Here is a 23,767-nt window from a genome sequence, read left to right on the forward strand (position 1 = left end):
AGTCCAGTCCCCTGCACTGATGGCAGAACTAAGTATTATCTAGACCAGTGGTTTTTAAACTTTTTATATTGGTGACCCCTTTCACACAGCAAGTTTAGGGGTGTGACATCCCCCCCCACTACACATTAAAAATGGGAGGGGTAATTTAATTTAATGGGGGCTGGGAGCTGTCAGCCCCAAGGAGTTGACAGTTCACGACCCACATGTAACCACCTTGTGACACCCTGAGGGGTCATGACCCCAGTTTGAGAACCCTTGATCTAGACTATTCCTGACTGGTGTTTGTCTAACCTGCTCACAAAAATCTCCAATGATGGAGATTCCACAACCTCTTTAGGCAATTTATTCCAGGCAATTTAGTCACCTGAAAGGAAGTTTTTCCTAATGTCCAACCTAAACCTCTCTTGCTGCATTTTAAGCCCATTGCTTCTTGTCCTCAGGACCGTTCCTACCCATACGCAAACTACGCAGCTGCGTAGGGCACCAGGAAATTTGGGGCACCAAATTGCCCCAAATTTCCTGGTGCTCTACACAGCTGCATGCTGCTCCAGTGGCCAACCCGATCCCCCGGCTGGCTGAGCCGGCCAGGAAAGCTGCCCCGCACCTGCTCCGCCCCCACCCCGCCTCTTCCCCAAAGCCCGCACCCCTGCTCCGCCCCAACCCCACCTTTTCCCACTCCTGCTCTGCCACAGCCCCCACTCCACCCCTTCTCCAAAGCCCCCGCCCTGCCTCTTTCCACCCCTGTTCCGCCCCCACTCCACCCCTTCCCGTGAGCTATGTCCCAGGGGACTGCAGCAGGGGTCAGGCACGCCTTGCACTCACCGGGTGGCGGGAAGTGGAGCGACCCGGACCCAGCCTGCTCCGCTCCGCCGGCTCGTGCTGGGGGGTGGTTTTCCCCCTGCCCCCCAAAGACCTTGGTTGCAGCCCCACCCTGGGAGGCCTGGGGACACCCCTCTCCCCCCCCCCCCACAGAGGGGCTGCATAGGGCACCACTATGTCTAGGGATGGCCCTGCTTGTCCTATCCTCAGAGGTTGAGAACTATTTTTCTCTCGCCTCCTTGTAACAGCCTTTTATGTACTTGAAAACTGTTATGTCGCCTCGCAGTTTTCTCTTCTCCAGACTAAATAAACCTAGCTTTTTCAATCTTCCCTCATAGGTCATGTTTTCTAGACCTTTAAGCATCGTTGATTCTCTCCTCTGGGCTGTCTCCACTTTGTCCACATCTTTCCTGAAATGTGGCACCCAGAGCTGGACGCAATACTCCAGTTGAGGCCATAGTAGCATGGAGTAGAGCGGAAGAATTACTTCTTGTGTCTTGGTTACAATACTCCTGCTAATACGTCCCAGAATGATGTTTTCTATTTTTGCAAGTATTATATTATTCACTTATATTTAATTTGTAATCCACTATGCGCCCCAGATCCCTTTCTGCAGTATTGTTTCTTCGGCAGTCATTTCCTATTTTGTATGTGTGCAACTGATTGTTCCTGCCTAAGTGGAGTACTTTACATTTGTCCTTATTGAATTTCATCTTATTTACCTTCAGACCATTTCTCCAGTTTGGCCAGATCATTTTGAATTTTAATCCTACCCTCCCAGCTTGGTATCATCTGCAAACTTTATAAGTGTACTTTCTATCCCATTACCTAAATCATTAATGAAGATATTGAACAGAACCAGACCCAGAACTGATCCTGGCAGGACCCCACTTGTTATGCCCTTCCAGCTTGACTGTGAACCACTGATAACTACTCCCTGGGAATGGTTTTCCAACCAGTTATGTACCCACCATATAGTAGCTTCAGCTAGGTGGTATTTCCCTAGTTTGTTTATGAGACAATCATGTGAGACAATATCAAAAGCTATATTAAAGTCTATTACTTCCCCCATCCATGAAGCTTGTTACCCTGTCAATGAACGCTATTAGGTTAATTTGACACAATTTGTTCTTGATAAATCCATGCTGGGAAATTATCATTCTAGGGGGGTATTTCTAGTGGGCACCCACAGCGAGCTGCTCTAAGCCTGATGCTATTCAACATTTGTATCAATGATTTGGAAGAAAATATAAAATCACTGTGTCATCTGCAAACTTTATTGGCAAACATGAGTGGAGTGGTATGTGATGGTTAGTGCTCGCTGGAAGTGTTTCCGAGTGGCCAGGGGATCAGGCCCTTCCGAATGCAAAAAGGGGGGGTTGGTAGAGGAGGTCAGGTCCTCCCACTCCACCAGGCTCTGGCCCAGGGTACTGTAAGGGCTACCAAAGGTCCAGCATACCAGAGCACCTTATGGCTACCCTCCTTGGGCCACTTCTTACCACCCCTCTATCGTCCAAGTTTTGCAGCTTGTAGTGAAATGATAACAGAAAAAGGTACTAACTCCACCGTCAGTCAGTCTGGAACCAGCAGGCAGACAGCCTCTCCTTTCCCAAGATAAGGCTGCTGCAGCGTCCCTTCCAAGGAGTTCCTAGGGCAGCTTCCTCTCCCTGCCTTGTCAGGCTCCTTTCTGAGCCGTGTGACTTCTTTTTAAGTTCCAGCTCCATCTGGAGCATGGTCTGCAGATGTGGCTATGCAGGGTCATCTAGGGTGACCTAGAGTTGCTCTTTAACCCCTTCAGTCCTAGTGTGGGGTTAATAAACCCCATCACATGGTAAATTTTGATGGGAACAGGTCACTTACATAGAGCAACCTGGATCACTTGGTAAGGCAGGCTCATTTAAACAATGTGTTTTAACACAACGTAACGCAAAGTCATACACCTAGAAGAAAGAACGCAAGTCATATAAGATGAGAGACAGTATCCTAGAATGCAGAGATACTGAAAAGGAATTGGAAGACATAGTGGATAACCAACTGAACATGAGCGCCCAGTGCAATGCTTAGCTAAGAGAGCAATGCAATCCTTGGATGTATAAGTAGAAGAGTATCAAGTAGGAGTAAGAAGATGGTATTACCTCTCCCTACAGCATAAGTAAGACCCATTACTGGAATACTGTTGTCCAACTCTGATGGCCACTATTCACAAAGAATGCTGGAACAGGAGAAAGGGTTCAGAAGAGAATTACAAGAATTATTTGAGATCTGGGAAGAAATGCCTTTTAGTGAATGGCTTAAGAACCTCAGTCTATTTAGTTTATCCAAGAGAACGTGAACAGGTGACTTAATAAAAATCTACAACAGGGATTGGCAACGTTTGGCACATGGTCTGCCAGGCCAACCCCCCAGGCGGGCCAGGCCAGTTTGTTTACTTTCTGATTTGTTTACTTGCCGCAGGTTTGGCTGATCGCAGCTCCCACTGGCCGTGGTTCGCTGCTCCAGACCAATGGGGGCTGTGGGAAGCGGCGCGGGCCAAGGGATGTGCTGGTGAGCCGCGTGCCAAAAGTTGCCGATCCCTGATCTACAAGTACCTGCATAGGGAACAGATTTCTGATAGTAAAGGGCTCTTCAATCTAGGAGAAAAAGGCATAATGAGATCCAACTGTTGTAATGTGAGACAAATTTTACTACATATAATTTATACATTTATGACAATTAACCACTAGAACAACTTACCTGGGGCCAGGTGGATTCTCTATTACCTGAAGCCTTTAAATTGAGACTGGACATCTTTCTAAAAGAAATACTATAGCTCAAAGAGAAGTTACGGGCTGGATGCCAAAATTGATGGGTGTGGTTCTATGGTCTGTTATGCATAAGGTCAGCCTAGATGATCATACCAGTTGCTTCTGGCCTTAAAAAAAAAAAAAATCTATTAATTACTGACAATACCATTGCAAAGCCAAATCGATTAATCAAACTGGATTCTATACTTTTTTGGGCATCAGATCATCTACTAAATTCCAATTACAAGGCCAGTTGCACCTGTGCAAGGCCAGTGAAGGCAAGGGGATTACACAGAGCAGAGAGGATAATTTCAGCTGCTGAACCTTTTACAGGTGATGATGTGTGGCAAAGAGAGAACCCAGCTGACTTTTCAGATCCCAAGCTGAGTTTGCAGGACTGCAGTTAGGAAAATAAAACAAACCCATCTCTTTGTGTGTAAACTGAGCACATTTGATAAAAAGAAAATTGGGGACAGATGATCATGGACACATGCAACGCCATGCATTTAGAGACTCACATTTCAGAGCAGAATAGCTTTTTATTAAGTATACCTCCCATCAGCCCCGTGAAGTAGGTGAAGGATTGTACCACTCACAGAACTTAGATTCTGTGACAGATTGTAAACAAACTGCTGGCCTGATAACTGCGGCTTATTGCTAGAAAAGTGACTGTTTAAATTGTAACGATTTTACTTAAACATGGAGGACCTGATAACAGGTCCCATTTTTGGAGGGTGTGACAGGTTGACATTCAGGGACCAGATTCTCAAGTGTGGTGTTGCCACAGCTGAACCAGGCTGCAGTAAGAGTGTAACCAGCCATGGAAGGCTCATACCAGTGGCGCAGAGGCAGAGCAGGAGCTCCTATGTCACCACCCCTCCCTTCTTTTGGTGTATCCGGAATGGAAGAAGGAAAAGAGAGTTTTGGTGTTTTAACAATTAATTAAATACAGACACAAGTTGCTGAACAGTGCACTTGGGTAGTTTAATTTAAAAATTGCTTAAACCCTTCTATTTACACAGTGTATTGCATTTTTAAAAGTGACTTCAAATTGAACTCAGCATCAACCGTTACTCTCTGGAGTCCTGCTGAAACCTGTGTTTTCTTGGTAGGACTGTAAAAGCCATCGTACACAAAAACTGACAGAATAATTTGAAGATTTGAAATTATTTTCTCATAAAAGAACTTCTCTCCACTTTGCCCATCTTAATCCTACATGATTCCTGAGAGAACTAACAATTGTTCTCCCCCAAGACTACATTGAAACAGATTGGCAAAAACCTCTTAACTGCCATTTATATGAACAGCAGACTTGTTGCAAACAGTTTTATTATAATAATGTATGCAAATCTTCCTTCAACCTCTTGCTGCTTGCCTACTACCGCATCTCAGATAGTTGTGCTGGCACTAGCTTCGGCTGGGTGTGCCTCCTTATCTGTCTCTGAAGGTGGCTCTCTTGAACTTGATTGTTCTTTTACCCTAGATTTCATGGCATGCACCGCATAGTTAATGCTAGTGCTTTCAGTCCAACTCCAGGACCCTGACAGGGGGTTGTATGACATTCCATTCACTGTCTTGACTAAAAAGCCATCTGTAAAAGAAGGGAAAAAAGATGGTGATCCTCAGACATTCTAAGTCAATGAAACATCAAGCTCTAAAAAAAATAGCAAGTTCTAAATATACATTCTTCCACTGAGCTTTAGAGCAACAATACTGAGTCACTAGAAGCATATTTATAGTTGCTCAAGTTTCGCAGATTCAGGTCATCCACTTCAAAACTGATAAACTGAATATACACCTCTACCCAGATATAACGCTGTCCTCAGGATCCCCCCCCCCAAAAAAAATCTTACCGCGTTATAGGTGAAACCACGTTATATTGAACTTGCTTTGATCTGCCGGAGCGCATAGCCCCGCCCCCCCCCGGAGCGCTGCTTTACCGCGTTTTATCTGAATTTGTGTTATATCGGGTCATGTTATATCTGGGTAGAGGTGTATCTATGGAAGATGCTGGAGATTTAGCTATGAATGAAAAAAATAAGGCAACAAGAATATGGATCAAGGAAACTGTGTAAATAAAGAGCAATTTTATGCTCCCTTCTTAATATCGCTTAGGTTCATCATATGATGCGGCATCATCCCAGGCCCAGCAGGATACAAGATAAAAGATTGAGTTCAGGCACCGGCTTGTTTACAGTGAGTTACAGAAAAAGTGAGGGGCTTGGTGGTGGGTTTTTGTTTTGTTTATTAACTTTCTGTAGAGAAGAAGTGTCTGAGGGAAAAACCCAACACCTCAGAAATCAGTTTTTTAGGAAAAGCATTCAAACTGGGATCACTGGTGTGACTTAGTATTTTGATCCAGCCACCATAATATACTCTCTCAAGTTTTATTGGAAAGTCTGTGGTCAGCTTTCAACTTCAGACAGCTTTTAAATGAAATGTTTTAATAAATGTAAGGCTAGTGAAAGATGATGAAGACAAAAGCCCTCGGTTTATACAATGCAGCAGCAGTGCAACCTTTGGACACTGGCTCATCAAGTATCTCAACCCTGACCTAGAGGATTCACCCTTAGAAACGAAACACTATGGTCTTCAAAAAGAGTCCAAGAATTTGCATCTTTGATGCTTTGGCTGTCAACAAGGGGCCCAGTTGTGATGGTGGTTTTGTTTAGGTGACCTCTGTATGCTTGAAATTGAACTGAGGCCATCAACTCTACACACTCAGCTGAATAGCCAGTATGTGGTAATGACTTTTAGCCATGCCTGACCTACACCAAATCTGAGCTGCTAACAGGAGTACAGAGCTCTTCACTTCAAGGTTACCAATCATCTTAACTATCTAGTCCCCTGACAGTTGCCATTATAATCAGTAACACTTGGATCTCTCTATTCACTCCTGTCATTCTATTTGACACTTACTTGAGTCTAGCAGGCATTCTAGCTCTTCAGGTGAAATAAACTTCTCCCAGTCATGAGTGCCTTCTGGTACAATCCCCATTATTCTCTCTGCAACTACAATCCCCAATATATAGGACAACTGTGTTTTGTTGATTGTAGTAATGAATAACGAGCCTTCAGGCTAATAAAAATATTAAAATAATATTCAATTAGCAATACATTTAATTGAACAAAAAGTGTGAGGACCCTTCACATGAAAAAGTACAAGATCATTCATTTTTGAACTTCAAGTACAGAATTTGTCCATTTTGAAGCCATGGGCTGCAGGAATTAAAGCTACTTTAATTGATACACATACATAAATGTTTTAAGACATCGGTAGGTGATAGAAAAATCAGGATGTTATGTTCTTTTTGTAAAGAAGGAGTCTTTTCAACATTTAACCAAACTGTCAACATCTTCCTGGTTTTGGATCACTTAAAAGAGCAACCAAGCCCAGAAATATCTATGCTAATTAAGGATAATACCTGATTAATACATGCAAATGATCCCCGAGCAGAGAATGAATTACAAGTATAAGAATGTGTATAGTAAACACAAGACAATATCTTGTCTTATTTTTTAAGCTTCAATTTAATTCAAACAAACATACACACTCTTCTCCACGGCAACTGCAAGCAGATTAGTTTGGGCTATTTTCATACCTAACTGTGGCTGCTGGCCACACCATAAATCCATAGAGTACAAACTGCCCAAGGACATTTCTCCTACAGCGAGTGGGATCAGTGGGGCACTTACTAATGGAAATGCTTGTTTGCATAGAGGACTTTTATGGGCAGCCAAATGAATAGTGCAGCCAATCAGTGCTTACTTTTTGGGGCTCTCTTTTGGGCCATCGTTAAGTGAGCGTTGTCCTGACTAGCTGACTTGCTATTTCAAATAATATATATTCCGCATTCTTGTAAAAATAAGCACATTAATAAACTTCTATTGCATAGTTCATCCTCAAAGACCTTAAAACAGTTTACAGACTGTACAGAAAGATCACTTTACCCACTGACATGCAGCCATCTGTGAAGTAGAACACAGGCGCTGTTTAACAGCTGCAACAATGTTACACTACACAGCAGTTCTGGACAAGAAGTGAAACTTAGTTTATCCCATCAACATAGCTGTTAGATCTTCCTCCCTCAGTGGAAAAATCAGGCGGCAAAAACTTTTCATTAGGTTTTGACCTTGTACACAACCCAATGGGAGTCATGGTACTACTGCAATATTAAGTGATGATGTCACCGAGGCCTCTGGGATCTACATGTGCTCTGATTAACTTAAAATAAAAACCTTATTAAAGAAGGAAGGAACAAACATTTCCTACAATTATAACAAACACTTACTTTTAATACTTGATAGCAGTACTTGATAAATGTTTCTAGGTCAGCCACATGCTCCACTACTTCAGAAGCAATAATTACATCATAGGTTTCTGTAGCCTCTTCCACAATATCCTCCAGTGAACATGGTTTGTACTGTATTCTCTTGGCTAGAACTGGATCAAATGACTTGTGCTGTTCTGCTGTTCTAATGTTGTCTTCCAGAGGATCAATTCCAGTAACTGAAGCTCCCAGTCTACCTAGAGGCTAATGATATACCATTTGTTTATTCGCTGCATTAAAACAATCAGCGTAAACATAAAGCTCTATGTAAACTATCAGAATCTAATGTCGAAGTCACAGAAAAATCTTGCAGTAAACATCATTAGAACAGTGAGACAAACAGCTCTGAGGGGTGGCCTTTGATCTGCAGCATTTTTAAAAGTTTGTTAGAGAGAAAGCACAAAACACATTTTAGATTTTCTATTCTTTTAAAAACTAATATTGTCAAATAGAAGATAGTGATTCTTTTACATCTGTTTTTAAAACAATTGTTCTTTGTCCACTTTGCCACATGAGTGCAGATTTTGTCCACTGCAACTATCACAGAGACACTGTTTTTCTCCACTGAGTTTTTTATCCTATACTTATGATCACTCCTTACTGAAATGGTGAATCCACATGTCTTTTTAATGGTTACTCTATACATGATTATCTAAGATACCTGCTCAATGCTGAAAGTTGAATATTCGGATGTTTACTAGGAAAGTACCAGTCTTGACTGTCACTGAAATATTTTAAGTGTGTTTTTTCCTCAGAGGTTGATGTCTCTTTTGAAACTGGAATACACTGTGTAACACAACCAACTTTATGTTATTGGAGCTCTAAATTCACTAGTTAGTAAACTTGTGAAAGTTACAAGCTCCACTGGCTTTACCAGCAGAGTGAGAGAGCTACTCATCCATAGTCATTCAGTGTGTGGAGCTTGTAAGTACTTTGAACCAGACAGTGAGAACTTAACTAGATGGACACATATGCACAGTATATCCACCCTTAAGCAAACACCTGCAAAAATTTTTAATGCTCATGTACAATATTCAAGCAGTCATAATTTTATTAAATAGAAACCATTTGTTTTATTTTTCAAAAAACAAAAGTACTATCGTCAATGAGAATTAAGGCCATACCAAGGTTCCACTTCAGTAGTTTTTGCTCTAGCTGGCTCACGTATTTGGGGGACGGGAGGTGACGGAGGAACTGTTTTATAACAGGGCAAAGATACACATTTTTCATTCTCTCGCGGTTAAAAAGGATTTACCTCTAGCTACCAGAAATGGGGGGAAGGGACAGACCCACCTTTGTGCACAGAGCCAGGGTGAGTGTCTGTGATACACCTCTGAACATAAAAGCTTCAAAAAATCTTGGGCTGCTCTGGGGGCTAGAGAGGTCCCCAGCGTAACTTAGACAATCTTGGAGGCCAGTCTAAGTTAGAGCAGCCCTATGGGTCACAGCGCTGTTGTTACACTCCCACCCTCAACCTGGGGTGCTGGAACAATTTTTATACTGGGGGTGCTGAGAGCCATTGAGCCAAACTGTAAACCTTGTATATAATGGAAACCATTTCAAGCCAGGGGGTGCGGCAGCACCCCTAGTTCCAGCACCTATGCTCTCAAAACGCCCCCTTTCCCCAGGCTAGTGAGGGGGTCCTCATGAGGCATCCTTACAACTGCCCCCTGCATCATAGGAATCCTCCTTATGCCAGATACGGGTCTTTTGGGGCCCCTTTCTATAGCCTCAGTACTATTAGGTGGTGTCAAGGGGCAAGGTCAGAGATGAGAACTTCGACCAATATGGAAAATTTAAGCCCAAAAGGTGACGGTTTCAAAAGCATCACGCATGTGAAAATAGGTTATAAGGGAAAACATGTTACTTCATTAACAAGAGTGGTCATGATAAAAAGTGATCTTTTACTAACCCCCCCCCCCCCCCCACACACACACACACACAAGTTATTTTGCAATGATTTTCCAAAGGAATGCTAGAAAGGACCGATGCTATTTTGCTGTTTGTGACAATATTTGAATAATCTGTTTGTTGGTTAACCTTAAGGTTTTAGCACCTCTTCCTATAGTTTCTCTTTTCTTGATGAAGCTCAGTTGTTTATAACAAAACATTGCATGTACTTTTTTTAACCTAAATACAAATGTGGTTTGTAGAATTTACTGCACTCCAAAACATGCATTTATCAATGTACCAATATTGCAGAAAAGGGCCTGGAGCGGCTCCTCCTCATTTGAGATTTAGGAGTTAAATAAACAAATCGTAACACCTTTCAAAGTCTTCATATGCTCCTTAGCTAGAGAGGCAGGAACAACAAACTGTGTTTCTTACTTCACTTAACAATCCACCACCACAGCCAACATCTAGAATCTTTACACCGGACAGAGGGCTTCCCAACTGATGATCACTACTCATGTTCAATAGAGTATCTCTGAAATAAAGTGTACATAAATAAGCACAAAGATACAAAATGGTTTAACTGAAATGTTTCTTTAAAATTTGTGTTAAGTACCATATATACTCAATCATAAGCTGGTTCGTTTATAAGCCAACCCCCTCCCCCACCCCCACCCCCAAGATGGACAAATAAAAATGGAAATTTTTTATAACCCGTTCTTAAGCCAACCCTATAATTCAGGGGTCAGCAAACTTTGGCTCCCAGGATAAGCCGCTGGTGAACCGAGACGGTTTGTTTACCTCGAGCATCTGCAGGCATGGAGGTAAACCTAAGCAAACAAAGTGGCCCCGTGTGCCAGCTGCTTACCCTGATGGGCCGGGACAGCAACTGGTAGGGAAATTTGGGGGGGGGGGGAGCTAGGAGTCAGGGGAGTAACCCCTGTGACCACCCCCCCACATAGAATATCAGGATTGGAAGGGACCTCAGGAGGTCATCTAGTCCAACCCCCTGCTCAAAGCAGGACCAATCCCCAGATTTTTGTCCCAGATCCCTAAATGGCCCCCTCAAGGATTGAACTCACAACCCTAGGTTTAGCAGGCCAATGCTCAAACCACTGAGCTCTCTCTCCCCCCAAATGACCCCACCCCTAGCCCAGGACCCCCCCACTCTCCCCATCCCATCCCTTCCCACCTTATCTGGTGAGGACCAGGGGAGGATGTCTCTGGCCTGGCTGGAGCTGCTCTGGCAGGCTGGGCAGAGCGGCCGCAGCCTGCTCCGGCAGGCCAGACCGGTGGCGTGGCCACAGCATGTATATATAGAGAGGGAGAGGTGGGACACAGCCCCTCCCCCCAACAGAGGGAGCAAGGAGAGGCGGCACAGCCAGAAGGGAAGAGGCAGGGCCAGAGTCTCTCCACTTCTGGTCACGCTGCTCTCCCCGCAGCCTCCGAAGCAGCTGCAGCTCCGGGGCCAACAGGCTGCAGCTAGGGTGACCAGATCACAGAGATGAAATATTGGGACGCGGGGGGCGGAGCAAAAAACAAAAAACAAAAACAGGAGTTTCACAGGAGCGGGGGGAATTAGCAGGCCCCGCCGCGCTGCCGGATCATACATAGCGCCGCAGCAGCGCACACTGCACACCCCAGGGCAAAAGGTGGCTCCAATGCAGAGGGGGCCGGGGATAAAGAGGGCATCAGGGGGACCAAGAGGAGGCTGGGATGCACAGGAGTCCGGGTGGGTGAGGGGGTACAGCTCCAGCGGGCAGGGCACAGGCTGGATGGGTGCAAGGAGGCAGAACCCCATAGCGGGACCGGGCGGGGGCAAAGCTGTCTCTCCCCTGGAAGCGGCTGCAGGAGCCTCCGAGCCCGGGGCTGGGCGCGGGGCAGTGGCAGTGCATGGGAGCCGGGGGCGGCGCAGGCATGCAGGGGGCCGGGGCTGGCACAGCCAAGCCGCAGCGGCGGCCGGTCTCCCGAGCAGCTCTCCGGGGCTCCGGGCTGGGCAGCGGGCGGGAGCCGGGGCTTTCCCTGGCCCCGCGGAGCCTCCCGCTCCCCGGCCCGCCCTGGGCACATGCAGTGCGTCCCGCCGCGGCGGGGAGCCCCTGCCTCTCCCTCTCGGCTGCGCTCCAGCAGCTCCTTCCCGGCGGGGCGAGCCACTGGAGCGCAGCCGAGCGGGAGAGGCGCGGGGCTCCCCGACTGTGGCGGGGAAGTTTATGGGTTCTGGGGACCCCGACCGGCTCCTAGCCCCTGTCCACTGGCGGCCCCGCCTGGGACAAGTCTCACCCCCCACAGCCCCTCTCCGCCGTGTGTCTCTGGCGGCCCACGCCCCCGGGCCGCACCGCCCACCTGGGCCAGAGCCAGCCCCAGCTGCTGCCTGCACGCAGCCCGGGCCATGCCCAGCTAGCCCCCGGCAGCCGCGGCAACTTTTCCTTCCCCTCCCGCGCTCCTGGTAGATGCCCGACCCTGCTCCCTCCATCCCCCCTCCACACATCCCTCCTCCTAACCTCCTCCCTCCATCCCCCTCACATCCATGCAGCACCACACGCTGGTGTCCGGTGGCCTCCCTCCAGTGCTTGTGCAGCCGCCATACAGCTGATCAGCGACGCACAAGCCTGGGAGGGAGGGGAATGCGGGCTGCGTGCTTCGGGAAAAGGCGGGAGCCAGGGCGGGGATTTGGGGAGGGATCCAATGGGGAAAGAAAGGGGTGGAGTCGGGGCGGGGGGGGGAGGGGCGGGCGTGAGCGCCGGAATGGAGGGCAAATGTGCTTTTTTGTCCAGTGTCCCGACCGAACATCAGTCGGGGCGTGGGACAAAAAAGCAAATATCGGGACAGTCCCGATAAAATTGGGACGTCTGGTCACCCTAGCTGCAGCTGTGCCACTTGGCCCCGCCCCCCAGAGCAGGCTGCGGCCGAGCCGCCCAGCCCACTGGAACATGCTGCGGCCACGCTGCCCGGTCTGGCCCACTGGAGCAGGCTGAGGCCACACACTGTCCAGCCTGCTGGAGCAGCTCCAGCCAGGCCAGAGACATCCTCCCCTGGCCCTCCCCAGATAAGGTGGGAAGGGATGGGATGAGGAGAGTGTGGGGGTAGAGACTAGGGGTGGGGTCATGTGATATTTGTTCAACAAGTTATGTCTCATTTTCCTGTCTAAGTTATTTTACACTGTTTTTAGATGGATGCTTAGAAATAGCATTACACAGCAAAAGTAATCCCCAAACTGTACCTAATAAAAGGCACTCTAATATCATTCAGAGAATGCAGGGCGGAATATTCTCCTTGTTCATCCCACCACCTATGTGCCAAAAGCTGGAATTTTTTCATCTCTTTTGAATCCACTGTTGTGTGTGAAGTGCTGTATAGCCTCTTCATAGCAGACCTAAACAATGAAAGTCAAACATCATGTCATAAACATGGATACCTGGCACCAAAACATGTGACTGAAACAAAAAGTTGGATTAAGAGGCGGGAAAAATATTTCCTTCAAGGTGGGACGAGGGACAAAGCCAGAGAAAGCACTTTTTATTCGTTATATCTCGCTGCCTAGAATCTAAAATCTCTCCTTTTAACTTAGTTAAGACACTGAATTAATAATAACTCTGAGCATAAAATAGATTATGGAATGTACATAACATTGGGGATTTTTTTTAACTTAGTAGTATGTATTTATGTAAAGAAACAATAAAGAGAGAGCAAAAATTATCTGAAAAACTCTTTTGAAAGATCAAAATTTATTTTATCAGATCATCATCAAGTTGTCATCACACATCATTAAGGTCATTTTTATACAGTAAAGGATGTCATAGATAATTCTATTAGCTACTGTACTTACATGCTGCTTTTCATTTCAGTCAGATGGACAAACCTTGTACTGTTGGATGTCAACTGCATTTTCCAGCTGTAGTTCTCACTGAAGCCCCCAGGGCCTCTCTGAAACCCCTGACCATAATGGTCTCCTGCATATATAACAAAGTCAATGCAATGGAAATCATCAGCTTTATGATCATTCAGAGATAAAAAAAATCTGTTTGTCAAATTGGTTTGAAACATTATGTAGTGGTAATAGAATTTTAAACAATTAAAATATGCATCCAGGAGCTAATCAATGAATTTACCTTTACCTGCGAATACATTGTTCTCTCACACAACAGTTAGGGAGAGAAACCAGTCCCCTGTTTTTAATAGATTTATTAAAAGAATATGCAAACAAATACAAAGCTAAGCAAATCTATCACTGATTTACTTCTAATTTCCCATAACTAATCAAATATGACACAATCAAATTAAGATTACAATTGAAATTCAATTAACAGATCTGTGGTTCAATTTATCTGGTTTGCCAATTACTACAATAAGCATTTAAATCAATTTACTATGTTAAAACAAGAATTACTTCAAGACTTCACAGGAAAGTTAAGAAAGAATGCATTTCTTTTGATCTAATCAAGTGATCTAAGAGTCTGCTAAAAACAGAAGCTGACTCTTGCCTTTGCACTACGAAAGTACAGCTCTTAGAGCCTGTCTACACTGTAAATGCTAGAGAGGCACAGTTACGGTATGGCAGCTGTGTGTCTGTAGGCACCATAGTGAAGGGGGTTTTCCGTCACTGTAGTTAAGCCACCCCCTCGAGAAGGTTAACAGGAGAATTCTTCCATCAACCTAGCGGTGTCAATTCCAGGAGTTAAGTCAATCTAACTATGGTGTTCAAGATAGCGACTGTGGAGGAGTTAGAAATGGAAATGCCTGTCATGAATCGGGGGGCGGGGGGGGGGAGGTCACCTATGGCGGGGAACTCAAACCATGCCACAAGCTAGGAACGGTCTAAAACTGTGCAGGAGTCTAGCCAGTTCCACCAGGTGAGCACAGATGAACCCACTGACAAAGGGGAAGGGAATTTGAATAAGTGTACAAGTAGTTTTCCTTGCAATTTTTTTTTTATTATTATTTTCCTTTCCCTCAAACCTCATCTCCCGCCTTTGTTCCCCATTTTAAAAATGACACCTGTCCCATTCACAAGTTAAGACAAAGGAATCAACTTTTCATTGTTGTACTGGTGTAATGTTAGAAAATACATTTCAAAAATGGTTGTATGGCAGTCTGGTTATACAATCCACATTAAATCAGTGTCGTGTTCAGGTAGCAGTGGAACAAACAGAGGCAGACTCAAGATTCACTTTTCATTTCTTTGGCTCGTTGGGCTAGGAGGGGGGCCTTGTGGAGTACTATGTTTATCAGAATAAGGATGTCTCTTTTATCCTTGAGAGATACCGATGAAACTTTCATGGAGATATTCTGCAATCCTCTCCTGAAGAATTCTAGGGATGGTATCTTTATTTCTTCCTCTGAGATAGGACACTTTCCCATGCCACTCTGTGATGAGTTCAGCTGGCACCATTGCAGTAAACAGGCTAACCCAACAGAGGCCCAGGCGGCTTAAGGAAGCCATCAACAGCCATGTTCTCTGTGCCTTTATGACTCTCAGGAGTGAGATATCAGCCAAAATCACCATTGCCTATGAAATATAGTGTTAATAGTCACTGCCATTTCCCTATATCAGTACCCAGGGAGAGGACCAAACTGTATATCCACATGAAATAGAACACCGCCTCTTCTTCCCCTTGCTAGGCCGTACTAACCAGGATTTGAGTTGCAGAGCAATGCTGTACCAAGATGCTCCAAAGCTGAGGCATCAATAAGCATTTTTATTAAGGTATTTGTGAAAATAATGCAAAGGGAGTTTTGAGATTTCTTTCCCTTTTCGTTGTGACTGCAAATCTAAAGTGTATCAGTCTGTTTTTAATCAGCAACTTCTGGCATGGTGGTTTTGAGGGGTCCCCCCTCCATGCCGCTGCATGTCTGACCCTGATCAGGAGACGAAGAAATAGGACTAGGGAGTATATGTTCTCCAAGATCCTCCAGGCCACAATTGCCTTGTACCATGATCAAAGGTCTTGGAGATTTCTTCAGAACATAACATAGAGGGAAAAACTGAGAATGAAGAGAGCAGCTGCTGCAGGACAGGCAAAAGGACTAAGAGGCATCAAGGAAATGCACCAGGACATAATGGGGTTATTCAGGTAACAAATGCAAATGTTGCAAAGCATGGTTGACCTACAGTTCCAAAGGTCCCGCACTGAGCGCATGTTGCAGTCCTTGGAGAACTCTATGGGTGCTGCTCCCTAACATCCTTACTCCAACTGTTCCACACCGAGGAACAACAAAGAGAACCACAGCTACATATACACCTGTAAAAATACAGGTCAGTATAGATGTAGCTACAACAGACTGCACTGAATTACCGTTTACATACCTTGACATAAATGTTATTGTTTACTTCCATCTTCACTTGGGATTTTGGCAAAAGTCTTTTTAATCTTGCATGTGTTTGAGCTTCAATTTTGTTAATTGCTGTTTTACACACAATAAAGCTTTACTTTTAGAAAGCCAGAGTATTTTACTAGTTCACATCAAGCACTCCAGAATGCACAGCAGGAGGCAAAGACCCTACCAATGTACTGTTTAAAGTGTACAAGACAGACACTTAATTAAAGCAACAAAGAACTCTACTATAGCAGACTGGCAAAATGCTCTTTTATGGCCTTCCTCAGACGCACATCTCCTCTTCTAGTAGCCCCGGTGTCTGGCTGTTCAAATTCAGCAGACAGCCAGTCAACCAGATTCCTCCAACCCAGTGGCAGCTATTCCCCCTTCACCTCACAGATGTTGTGCAGTATACAGCATGCAGATATAACCTTCGGAATGTTTCTCACTGAGATCCAATCTAATAAGTAAACACCACCAGCGTCACTTCAATCTCCCAAAAGCGAATTCTAATGTCATTCTGCACCTGCTGAGCTGGTAGTTAAAACTTTCTTGGTGTGTGAGGTGGCCAGTGTATAGCTTCGTGAGCCAGGGAAGCAAGGGGTAGGTTGGGTCCCCCAGATTCACTATTGCCACTTCAACATTGCCAATGAAAAGTCCTGTATACTTCCCTGATCAGCCACATTGATATCAGTGAAGTGCACCTGGTGATCCACTAACACCTGCACAACCACAGAAAAGTAACTCTTTCTGTGTGGCAAGGTGGGCTGGTGCCAAAATAGGAACATGTGTGCCATCTATCACCCTATCGCAGTTCAGGAACCCCATTACTGCAAATCTGCCTACTGTTTCCTATATATTACCAAGAGTCACAGTCCTCCATAGCAAGAGATGTGATCCAACTGTGTAAGGCCATAAAACAATGGGCCCCGCACTGTGGATTTTCCAACCCAAAATTATTGCCCACTGACCAGTAGCAAGCCAGTGTGTGTTACAAGCTTCCAGAGAGGGATCTCCACTTGCTTCTCCACTTGTCAATGCTGCTCTCATTTTGGTGTCCCTGTTGTGGAGGGCTGAGGTGAGCTCGACACAGCCCCAAGAATGTGGCTTTTCACATCTGAAAGCTCTACAGCCACTGCTCATCATCCCAAACCTACATTATGATGCAATCCCACATGTCAGTGCTCATTTCTCAGGCCCAGAAACAGTGCTCCATCATGCAGAGGAGCTCTGGGAATGCCGGCAGCAACCTGGCATTGTTTTTCACTATGTCCATCAGCATCCAGTTACTGTGCTCAACTAACGCTGCACTTTCTTCATCACAATCCTGACTGCAGCAGTACTCCCTCAAGCTGTGAAAATACTGGACAGTCGTGTGTCCTGTATTAGCAACGCAGATGAGAACTGTACTGAGTTCTGCCGGCTCCATGCTTCTGTCAGGCAGATGGCGGACACCAAAAAGCACTCCTCGGGGCTGTGAGAATTTTGAAAAACTGTACCAAAATTATGGGATATGGAAAGTATTATAGGATGGAGAAATTAGCATGGTGGGAACTTGACCCCTCGCTCCCAGAAATCCGTAGGCGATTTGCTACTATTCCACAAAGCAATGCGAAAGTGTCCCAAAAGGCACTGCGCCAGAAAGCAGGGCACAGTGGGATACCTACCCAGGATATACTGCACTTCACACTACTGTTACATCGACACACAGACTCTGGGTAGGCATATACAGCACCAGTTCAAGCAACCAGAAACCCACACACACCCATGCAATATACACATTTTGGTGGCTCTATAGATATGTAATTTGCATCCACCAAACTTTGTAGTGGAGACCCCAATACTGCAAAAAAACCTTATGCACATGCTTAATTTTACTACCACGAGTAACCCCACTGACTTCAATGAGACTTCACGGTAGTTAAGTTAAGCATGTGTGTGTTTGCAGATTGGGATCTTAGTTGGCAAGCTCTTTGGGGCAAGGACCATTTTTAATGTACATGTACAGTGCCTAGCACAACAGGACTCTGATCCGGGATACATTTAAAGATGGCACACTCCAAATCCACCAGGGCATTTTGGAAACTGTGGTCCTCCTTTCCCCAGCCTGTCCCATACTTTTCCAGTCCATTCATCTCCTCTCACCATCACGTGCACCCTCATCCATAGCTTTAGTCAAAGCCATGCTCCAATAATAGGTACCCATGGGATACTTGATTACCATCAGCCTGACTTTTTAACTTGTTCCACATGTAAGATTATTTGTCTGAGAGCGTAGTGGATGATGGAGAGCTCGACAATGCCTAGTAAGACAATAATCCAGTTTGTTTTTCAGAGACTAAAGGAGGTCTGGGGAGAAGGAAATCTTATTAGTTAGGATAAAGGATACCATCACAGACTCACTTTTTATGCAACACAAAGCACACCTCCTGCATGCAGATCAATAAAACTCAGAATCCCTACTGTTATTAATCAGCTCTATACAATGGTGAAAGCATCTGAAGCTTTCTGGAATAATTACAATTTATTCGTACAAATACTAGGCACACAATCTTCCCTCTAATCACTTCTGTGCTTTATCATTAAAAAGGGACAGTGTCAAGTAGAATGGGATTCACTTACACTGCTCGCATGGGTTGCTCAGGAAAAATACACTTTGTACAGCTTACATTGTGTAACAGTGAGCTTGTGGCATATTTACGCCTGGTCATTTTGTTTGGAGCCGCTTTCCCTCTAAACTACATCTAAAAATGGCCAGGATAGTTCCATACAGAGAAAATAACTTCTTCTCCCTCCCCTCCCCCACCCTTTCCCGTACACTTTAAGATTAAACAGTGAGTGAACGAGCTTTTAAAAAAGAAAAACCATGAACTATCAAAAGAAAAGTTGCCAAAAACATCAGTCCGTCATTAAGAACTCAGATACAAAACAAAGGGAATAGCTAGCTTTATTCCCGTAGTAGACGATTTTGGGCATCAAGCTTGAAGTATCTAGAAAAACTAATTATCACCTCTCATTTAGACACACGCATCAAGTCATAGACTGTGTGTTTATACTTGAGTAACAAAACAGAATTAGAGCAATTATTTTAAGCAATTTGTTCTTATGTAAATTCTTATACCGCCCTTCATCACTGAAATATGAGTGCCTTCCAGCAGTGTTAAGCAATGTGACTAACATCTGTTCATATGCAGTTCGCTCTGTCTCATCCTCTCCCCAGGGGAAAAATTATGTGGGCTAGTGTAGTGTTTTGGTAGGGGGTTTTGTTTTATTTATTAATTTATATGAATACACTCCAATATGTTTAGATTACAGTCAGTTTCATGCTAACAGTGCTGTATCCCTTCTGAGGAGAGAAGGGAGAATCTCACTACTAAGTTATTTATAGAAAATACTTAGGTAATTTACAGGTGATAAATAAAGCAACTAAATGACAAGGGGGGGGGAAGAGAGAGAGAGAGAGACTCAAGGTGGGTGAGGTCATATCTTTTATTGAACCAACTTCAGTTGGTAAGAGAGAAAAGCTTCCAAGTTTACAAGGAGTTCCTCTTCAGGTCTGGAAAACTGACACAATGTCTGAGTTAGCTTCCCAGACCTGAAGAAGAGCTTTGTGTAAACTTGGAAGCTTGTCTCTTTCACCAACGGAAGTTGGTCCAATAAAAGATATTACCTCACCCAACCAGTGGCGGATTAATAATTTTGCCGCCCCTAGGCCGGGAAATAATTGCCGCCCCGGCCTCGCCCCGACTCCACCCTTTTCCCACTCCCATTCCAACCCCCTCCCCAAAGTCCTCATCCCAACTTCCTCACCCCCCTCCCTTCCCCTATTGGATCCCTTCCCCAAATCTCCTCCCCCGGCCCCGCCTCTTCCCCCAGCGTGTGGCATTCCCCTTCCTCCCCCCTCCCTCCCTGCCCCGCGAAACAGCTGTTTCGCGGTGCAAGCGCTGGGAGGGGAGAGAAACAGGATGCCGCGGCGCACGTGCAGAGAAGGCAGAGGTGAGCTGGAGCAGGGGGGCGGGGCGCAGAGGGGAGCTTCTGCCCCTGAAAATTTGCGGGCTTAGGCCTAGGCCTTGTTGGCCTAGGCAATAATACAGCACTGCACCCACCTTGTTTCTCTAATACTCTGAGACTAACATGACTACAACAACATTGCATAAAAAAATAAAAATAGAACTAATGTAGATAAAATGAAACACAAATGTGCTGTCAAAGGACTGGAAATGTATAATGCAAATAAAGCAAGTACACAGTTCAAAGGCCATATAGATCTGTCAGTATTATGGATCAGATCACTCTAGCAATGCTTTAGTCTGATTTTTTTGCTGCCAGATTAAAAAAATACATAGCAAATCATTTTGGTAGTTTTAATTTATTAACCCTATTGGGGTCCTTCAGTACTATCGTTATATGAATACTTACTACTGCTAATGGTGGCTTATGCCCTTATTTTATGTAACAATATATACCTACAACTATGTCCTTTAGTTATTGACTTAGGAAAATCCACCAGTGAAGTAGAAAAGTGCTTATCCTGTTTTATTGTGTGATGAAGTAAGAATTTTGGTAATATTTTTATGATTGCTATTGCACTTTAGTTTCCCTCTGTGTTCTGCATGGCTATGCAGGGAGTGTAAAGGGTTAAAAAGCTGCTCTTGGGGCAGAGCAGGGGACATGGGAACATCAGAATGGCCATACTGAGTCAGATCAATGGTCTATCTAGCTCAGTATCCTGTGTCCCCACAGGGGCAGGTGCCAGATGCTTCAGAGGGAATGAACTGAACAGGGTAATTATCGAGTGATCCATCCCGTCATCCAATCCCAGTCTCTGGCAGTCAGAGGTTTAGGGACACCTAAAACATGGAATTGTCTCTCTGACCATCTTGCTTAATAGCCACTGATGGACCTATCCTCCAGGGAGGTCCCGGGCCTGCCCTTGTGGAACTTTGCAATTTCTTGGGGCCCAGCACACAAAAAGGATCACTCCCCAGGAACAGGTCGCAAGCTGGGGCATAGACCAGACCCTGTGAATCCATGACGATGGTACTCTTTAGAACTTTACTCCTCTAAACCACCTTTGCAGACCAGTAGATCCATTCAAAATTGCCAGCTTCAAGCTTTAATAGAGCAAACAATGAAATGCTTCTAAGCTTAATTTTATATAATAATTAGTTCCATCCTAAATACATTGATAATTATCTTTCCTGTTTAAATGACTATAGCAAAGTAGCTAATTATTACTCACTGTTGAACTTCCATCATGCCAACCGACCAACCCTCCAATTGTTTCTAAAAAGCTATTCCTTCTTACATATTATAACAATTTAGTCTGCAAGTACAGTATTGTGACATTTCTAAGCCACTGACCACAGGAACTGCAATGGTGGGCAACCTGCAGCCCAACAGGGTAATCCACTGGCGGGCCACGAGATAGTTTGTTTACATTTGCACAACCACCCGCAGCTCCCAGTGGCCAGGAATGGCAAACCACAGCCACTGGGAGCTGCGGGCAGCCGTGCAAATGTAAAACTATCTGGCAGCCCGCCAGCAGATTACCCTGATGGGCTGCGTGCGGCCCGTGGGCTGCAGGTTGCCCACCACTGAGCTATATTATGTAGCTATCACCACACATGTTACTTTGTGGGCCTTAATTGTGTGCAGTTTATATCTTTCACCATGATTTGTGCTCACTAACACAACCTTTGGGGCCTCTCCTTCCAACACTCCTGCATGACCCTAACAAAAGGTTTGCCATTAAACCACTTAAGCTAACATTTACAGAAAGCCCCGATGAGCCAGCTGAACAAGACAGCCTATGGTGCCACTTGTGATCAAACTGGCCTCAGATATTCTGCAGATAACAGAAGGAATCCCTAGTTGTACCCCTAGTGTGGGTTTTCGCAGGGATGCGCTAAACTAGAGAGCTGAGCTGTTTCCATGGGTAAGCTCCTTGCTCTGAAAGTTAACTGTAGCCAAGAAAGGCTGAGTTTTACCTCCAGGGCAGACAAGGAGCGCTAACGAGAGTAAGCTGTGAACTATATAGGCTGGGGCTCCCAGAAAGACCCAGTGAAGTGAAATCACTGTACATAATCCCAACTATACATATAAAATGATGAGGTCTAATTTAGCTGTTACCACTCAAGAAAAAGATCTTGGAGTCATTGTGGAGGATAGTTCTCTGAAAACATCCACTCAACGTGCAACGGCAGTCAAAAAAAGCTAACAGAACACTGGGAATCATTAACAAAGAGATATACAAGATGACAAAAATATCATATTGCCTCTATATAAATCTATGGTCACCCCATCTCAAAATAGATATATTGGAATTAGAAAAGGTTCAGAAACGGGCAACAAAAATTATTAGGGTTATGGAACAGCTTCCATATCAGGAGAGATTAATAAGATTGGGACTTTTCAATTTGGAAAAAAGATGACTAAGGGGGGACATGATAGAGGTCTATAAAATCATGACTAGTGTGGAGAAAGTAAATGAGGAAGTGTTATTTACTCCTTCTCATAACAGGAGAATTAGGGGTCACTAAATGAAATTAATAGGCAGCAGGTTTAAAACAAACAAAATGAAATATTTCTTCACACAATGCACAGTCAACCTGTAGAACTCCTTGCCAGAGAATGTTGTGAAGGCCAAGATTATAACAGGGTTTAAAAAAAGAACTAGATAAAGTCATGGAGAATAGAGCCATCGATGGCTGTTAGCCAGGATGGGCAGGGATGGTGTCCCTAGCCTCTGTTTGCCAAAAGCTGGGAATGGCCGATAGAGGATGGATCACTTGATGATTACCTGTTCCCTTCATTCCCTCTGGGACACCTGGCATTGGCCACTGTTGGCAGACAGGATACTGGGCTAGATGGACCTTTGGGCTGACCCAGTATGGCCATTCTTATGCATACAAAGCCCAGCTTCCAGGCACTGACTACATGCTAGCAAACACGGGTTACCAGGGGCGTAAGAGGCCACGCTACTGTTTTCGGGGAGCTAGAAGTAGCCCTGACAGTCGGCTAGCACTTGCCGTGCGGGGTTTCAGCCTGTTGTCCTTGCCACACGCTGCAGCTCTGGACTGCGGCAGGGCTGCTGGGTCCCGCCGTAGGGCCGCGGCGCGTTTGCACTGTGCCCCGGGTAAGCGCCCGCCCGCTGTCAATCACGCCGCTGTCGCAAGCCGACCGCGGCGGTTCCGGAGCCCGCGCCAAGCGCCGGAGAGCGCTACCGGCCCCTGCACAGCCACAGGGGCTGGCGGCGGTGGAGGCGCGTTCAGCGCTGGGGGACACGTAGCCCGGCCGCCGCGGGCCGCAGGCAGGCCCCGCAGGAAACACCCAGAGCCCGCTGGTGCCGCCGCCCCGGGCTGCCTGCCCCAGCCCCGCTTGGCTCTGGCCGGGCCCAGGAGGTACTCACCGGCCGCTGTCCCCAGCCTCCTCCCCCGCGGGTCCGCCCCGCTGCTCCGGCTCCGGCCCCGCGGGGCGACTAGAGCCCGGGCTGCTCTGCTCAGCCCGCCGCAGCCCCACATTGCCCCAGGCAGAGCGCTGCCGCCGAGCTCCGCCCTTAGCGGGACCCGCCTCCCGCCGCCGCCGCACAGTTCCGGGCTAGGTAGGGTGAGCAGATCGCGAGAGGAA

General features: G+C 45.7%; 1 protein-coding gene across 1 annotated transcript; it reads right to left on the bottom strand.

The window, feature by feature from the left end:
• Nucleotides 1–4,567: 4,567 nt before the first annotated feature.
• Nucleotides 4,568–23,765, bottom strand: COQ3 (coenzyme Q3, methyltransferase). Its single transcript, XM_008164877.4, has 7 exons — nt 23,550–23,765; nt 13,650–13,773; nt 13,044–13,196; nt 10,262–10,361; nt 7,895–8,137; nt 6,522–6,681; nt 4,568–5,193 (listed from the first exon to the last, which is right to left on the bottom strand). The coding sequence occupies exons 1-7, from the start codon at nt 23,659–23,661 to the stop codon at nt 4,991–4,993; spliced, it is 1,095 nt and encodes a 364-aa protein (XP_008163099.2). The 5' UTR covers nt 23,662–23,765; the 3' UTR covers nt 4,568–4,990.
• Between the last annotated feature and the right edge of the window lie 2 nt (nt 23,766–23,767).

Source organism: Chrysemys picta, chromosome 3, assembly GCF_011386835.1.
Source record: "Chrysemys picta bellii isolate R12L10 chromosome 3, ASM1138683v2, whole genome shotgun sequence".
In the NCBI taxonomy this organism is placed as follows: domain Eukaryota; kingdom Metazoa; phylum Chordata; order Testudines; family Emydidae; genus Chrysemys; species Chrysemys picta.

Excerpts from the sequence above, each read along its gene's own strand:
- COQ3 (XM_008164877.4), bottom strand. The coding sequence starts at position 23,661 with ATGTGGGGCTGCGGCGGGCTGAGCAGAGCAGCCCGGGCTCTAGTCGCC. Across the intron at positions 10,362-13,043 it reads ATTAGAGTGCCTTTTATTAG|AGATACTCTATTGAACATGA; the intron begins GTACAGTTTGGG and ends ACTTTATTTCAG. Across the intron at positions 5,194-6,521 it reads AGAATGCCTGCTAGACTCAA|ATGGCTTTTTAGTCAAGACA; the intron begins GTAAGTGTCAAA and ends CTTCTTTTACAG.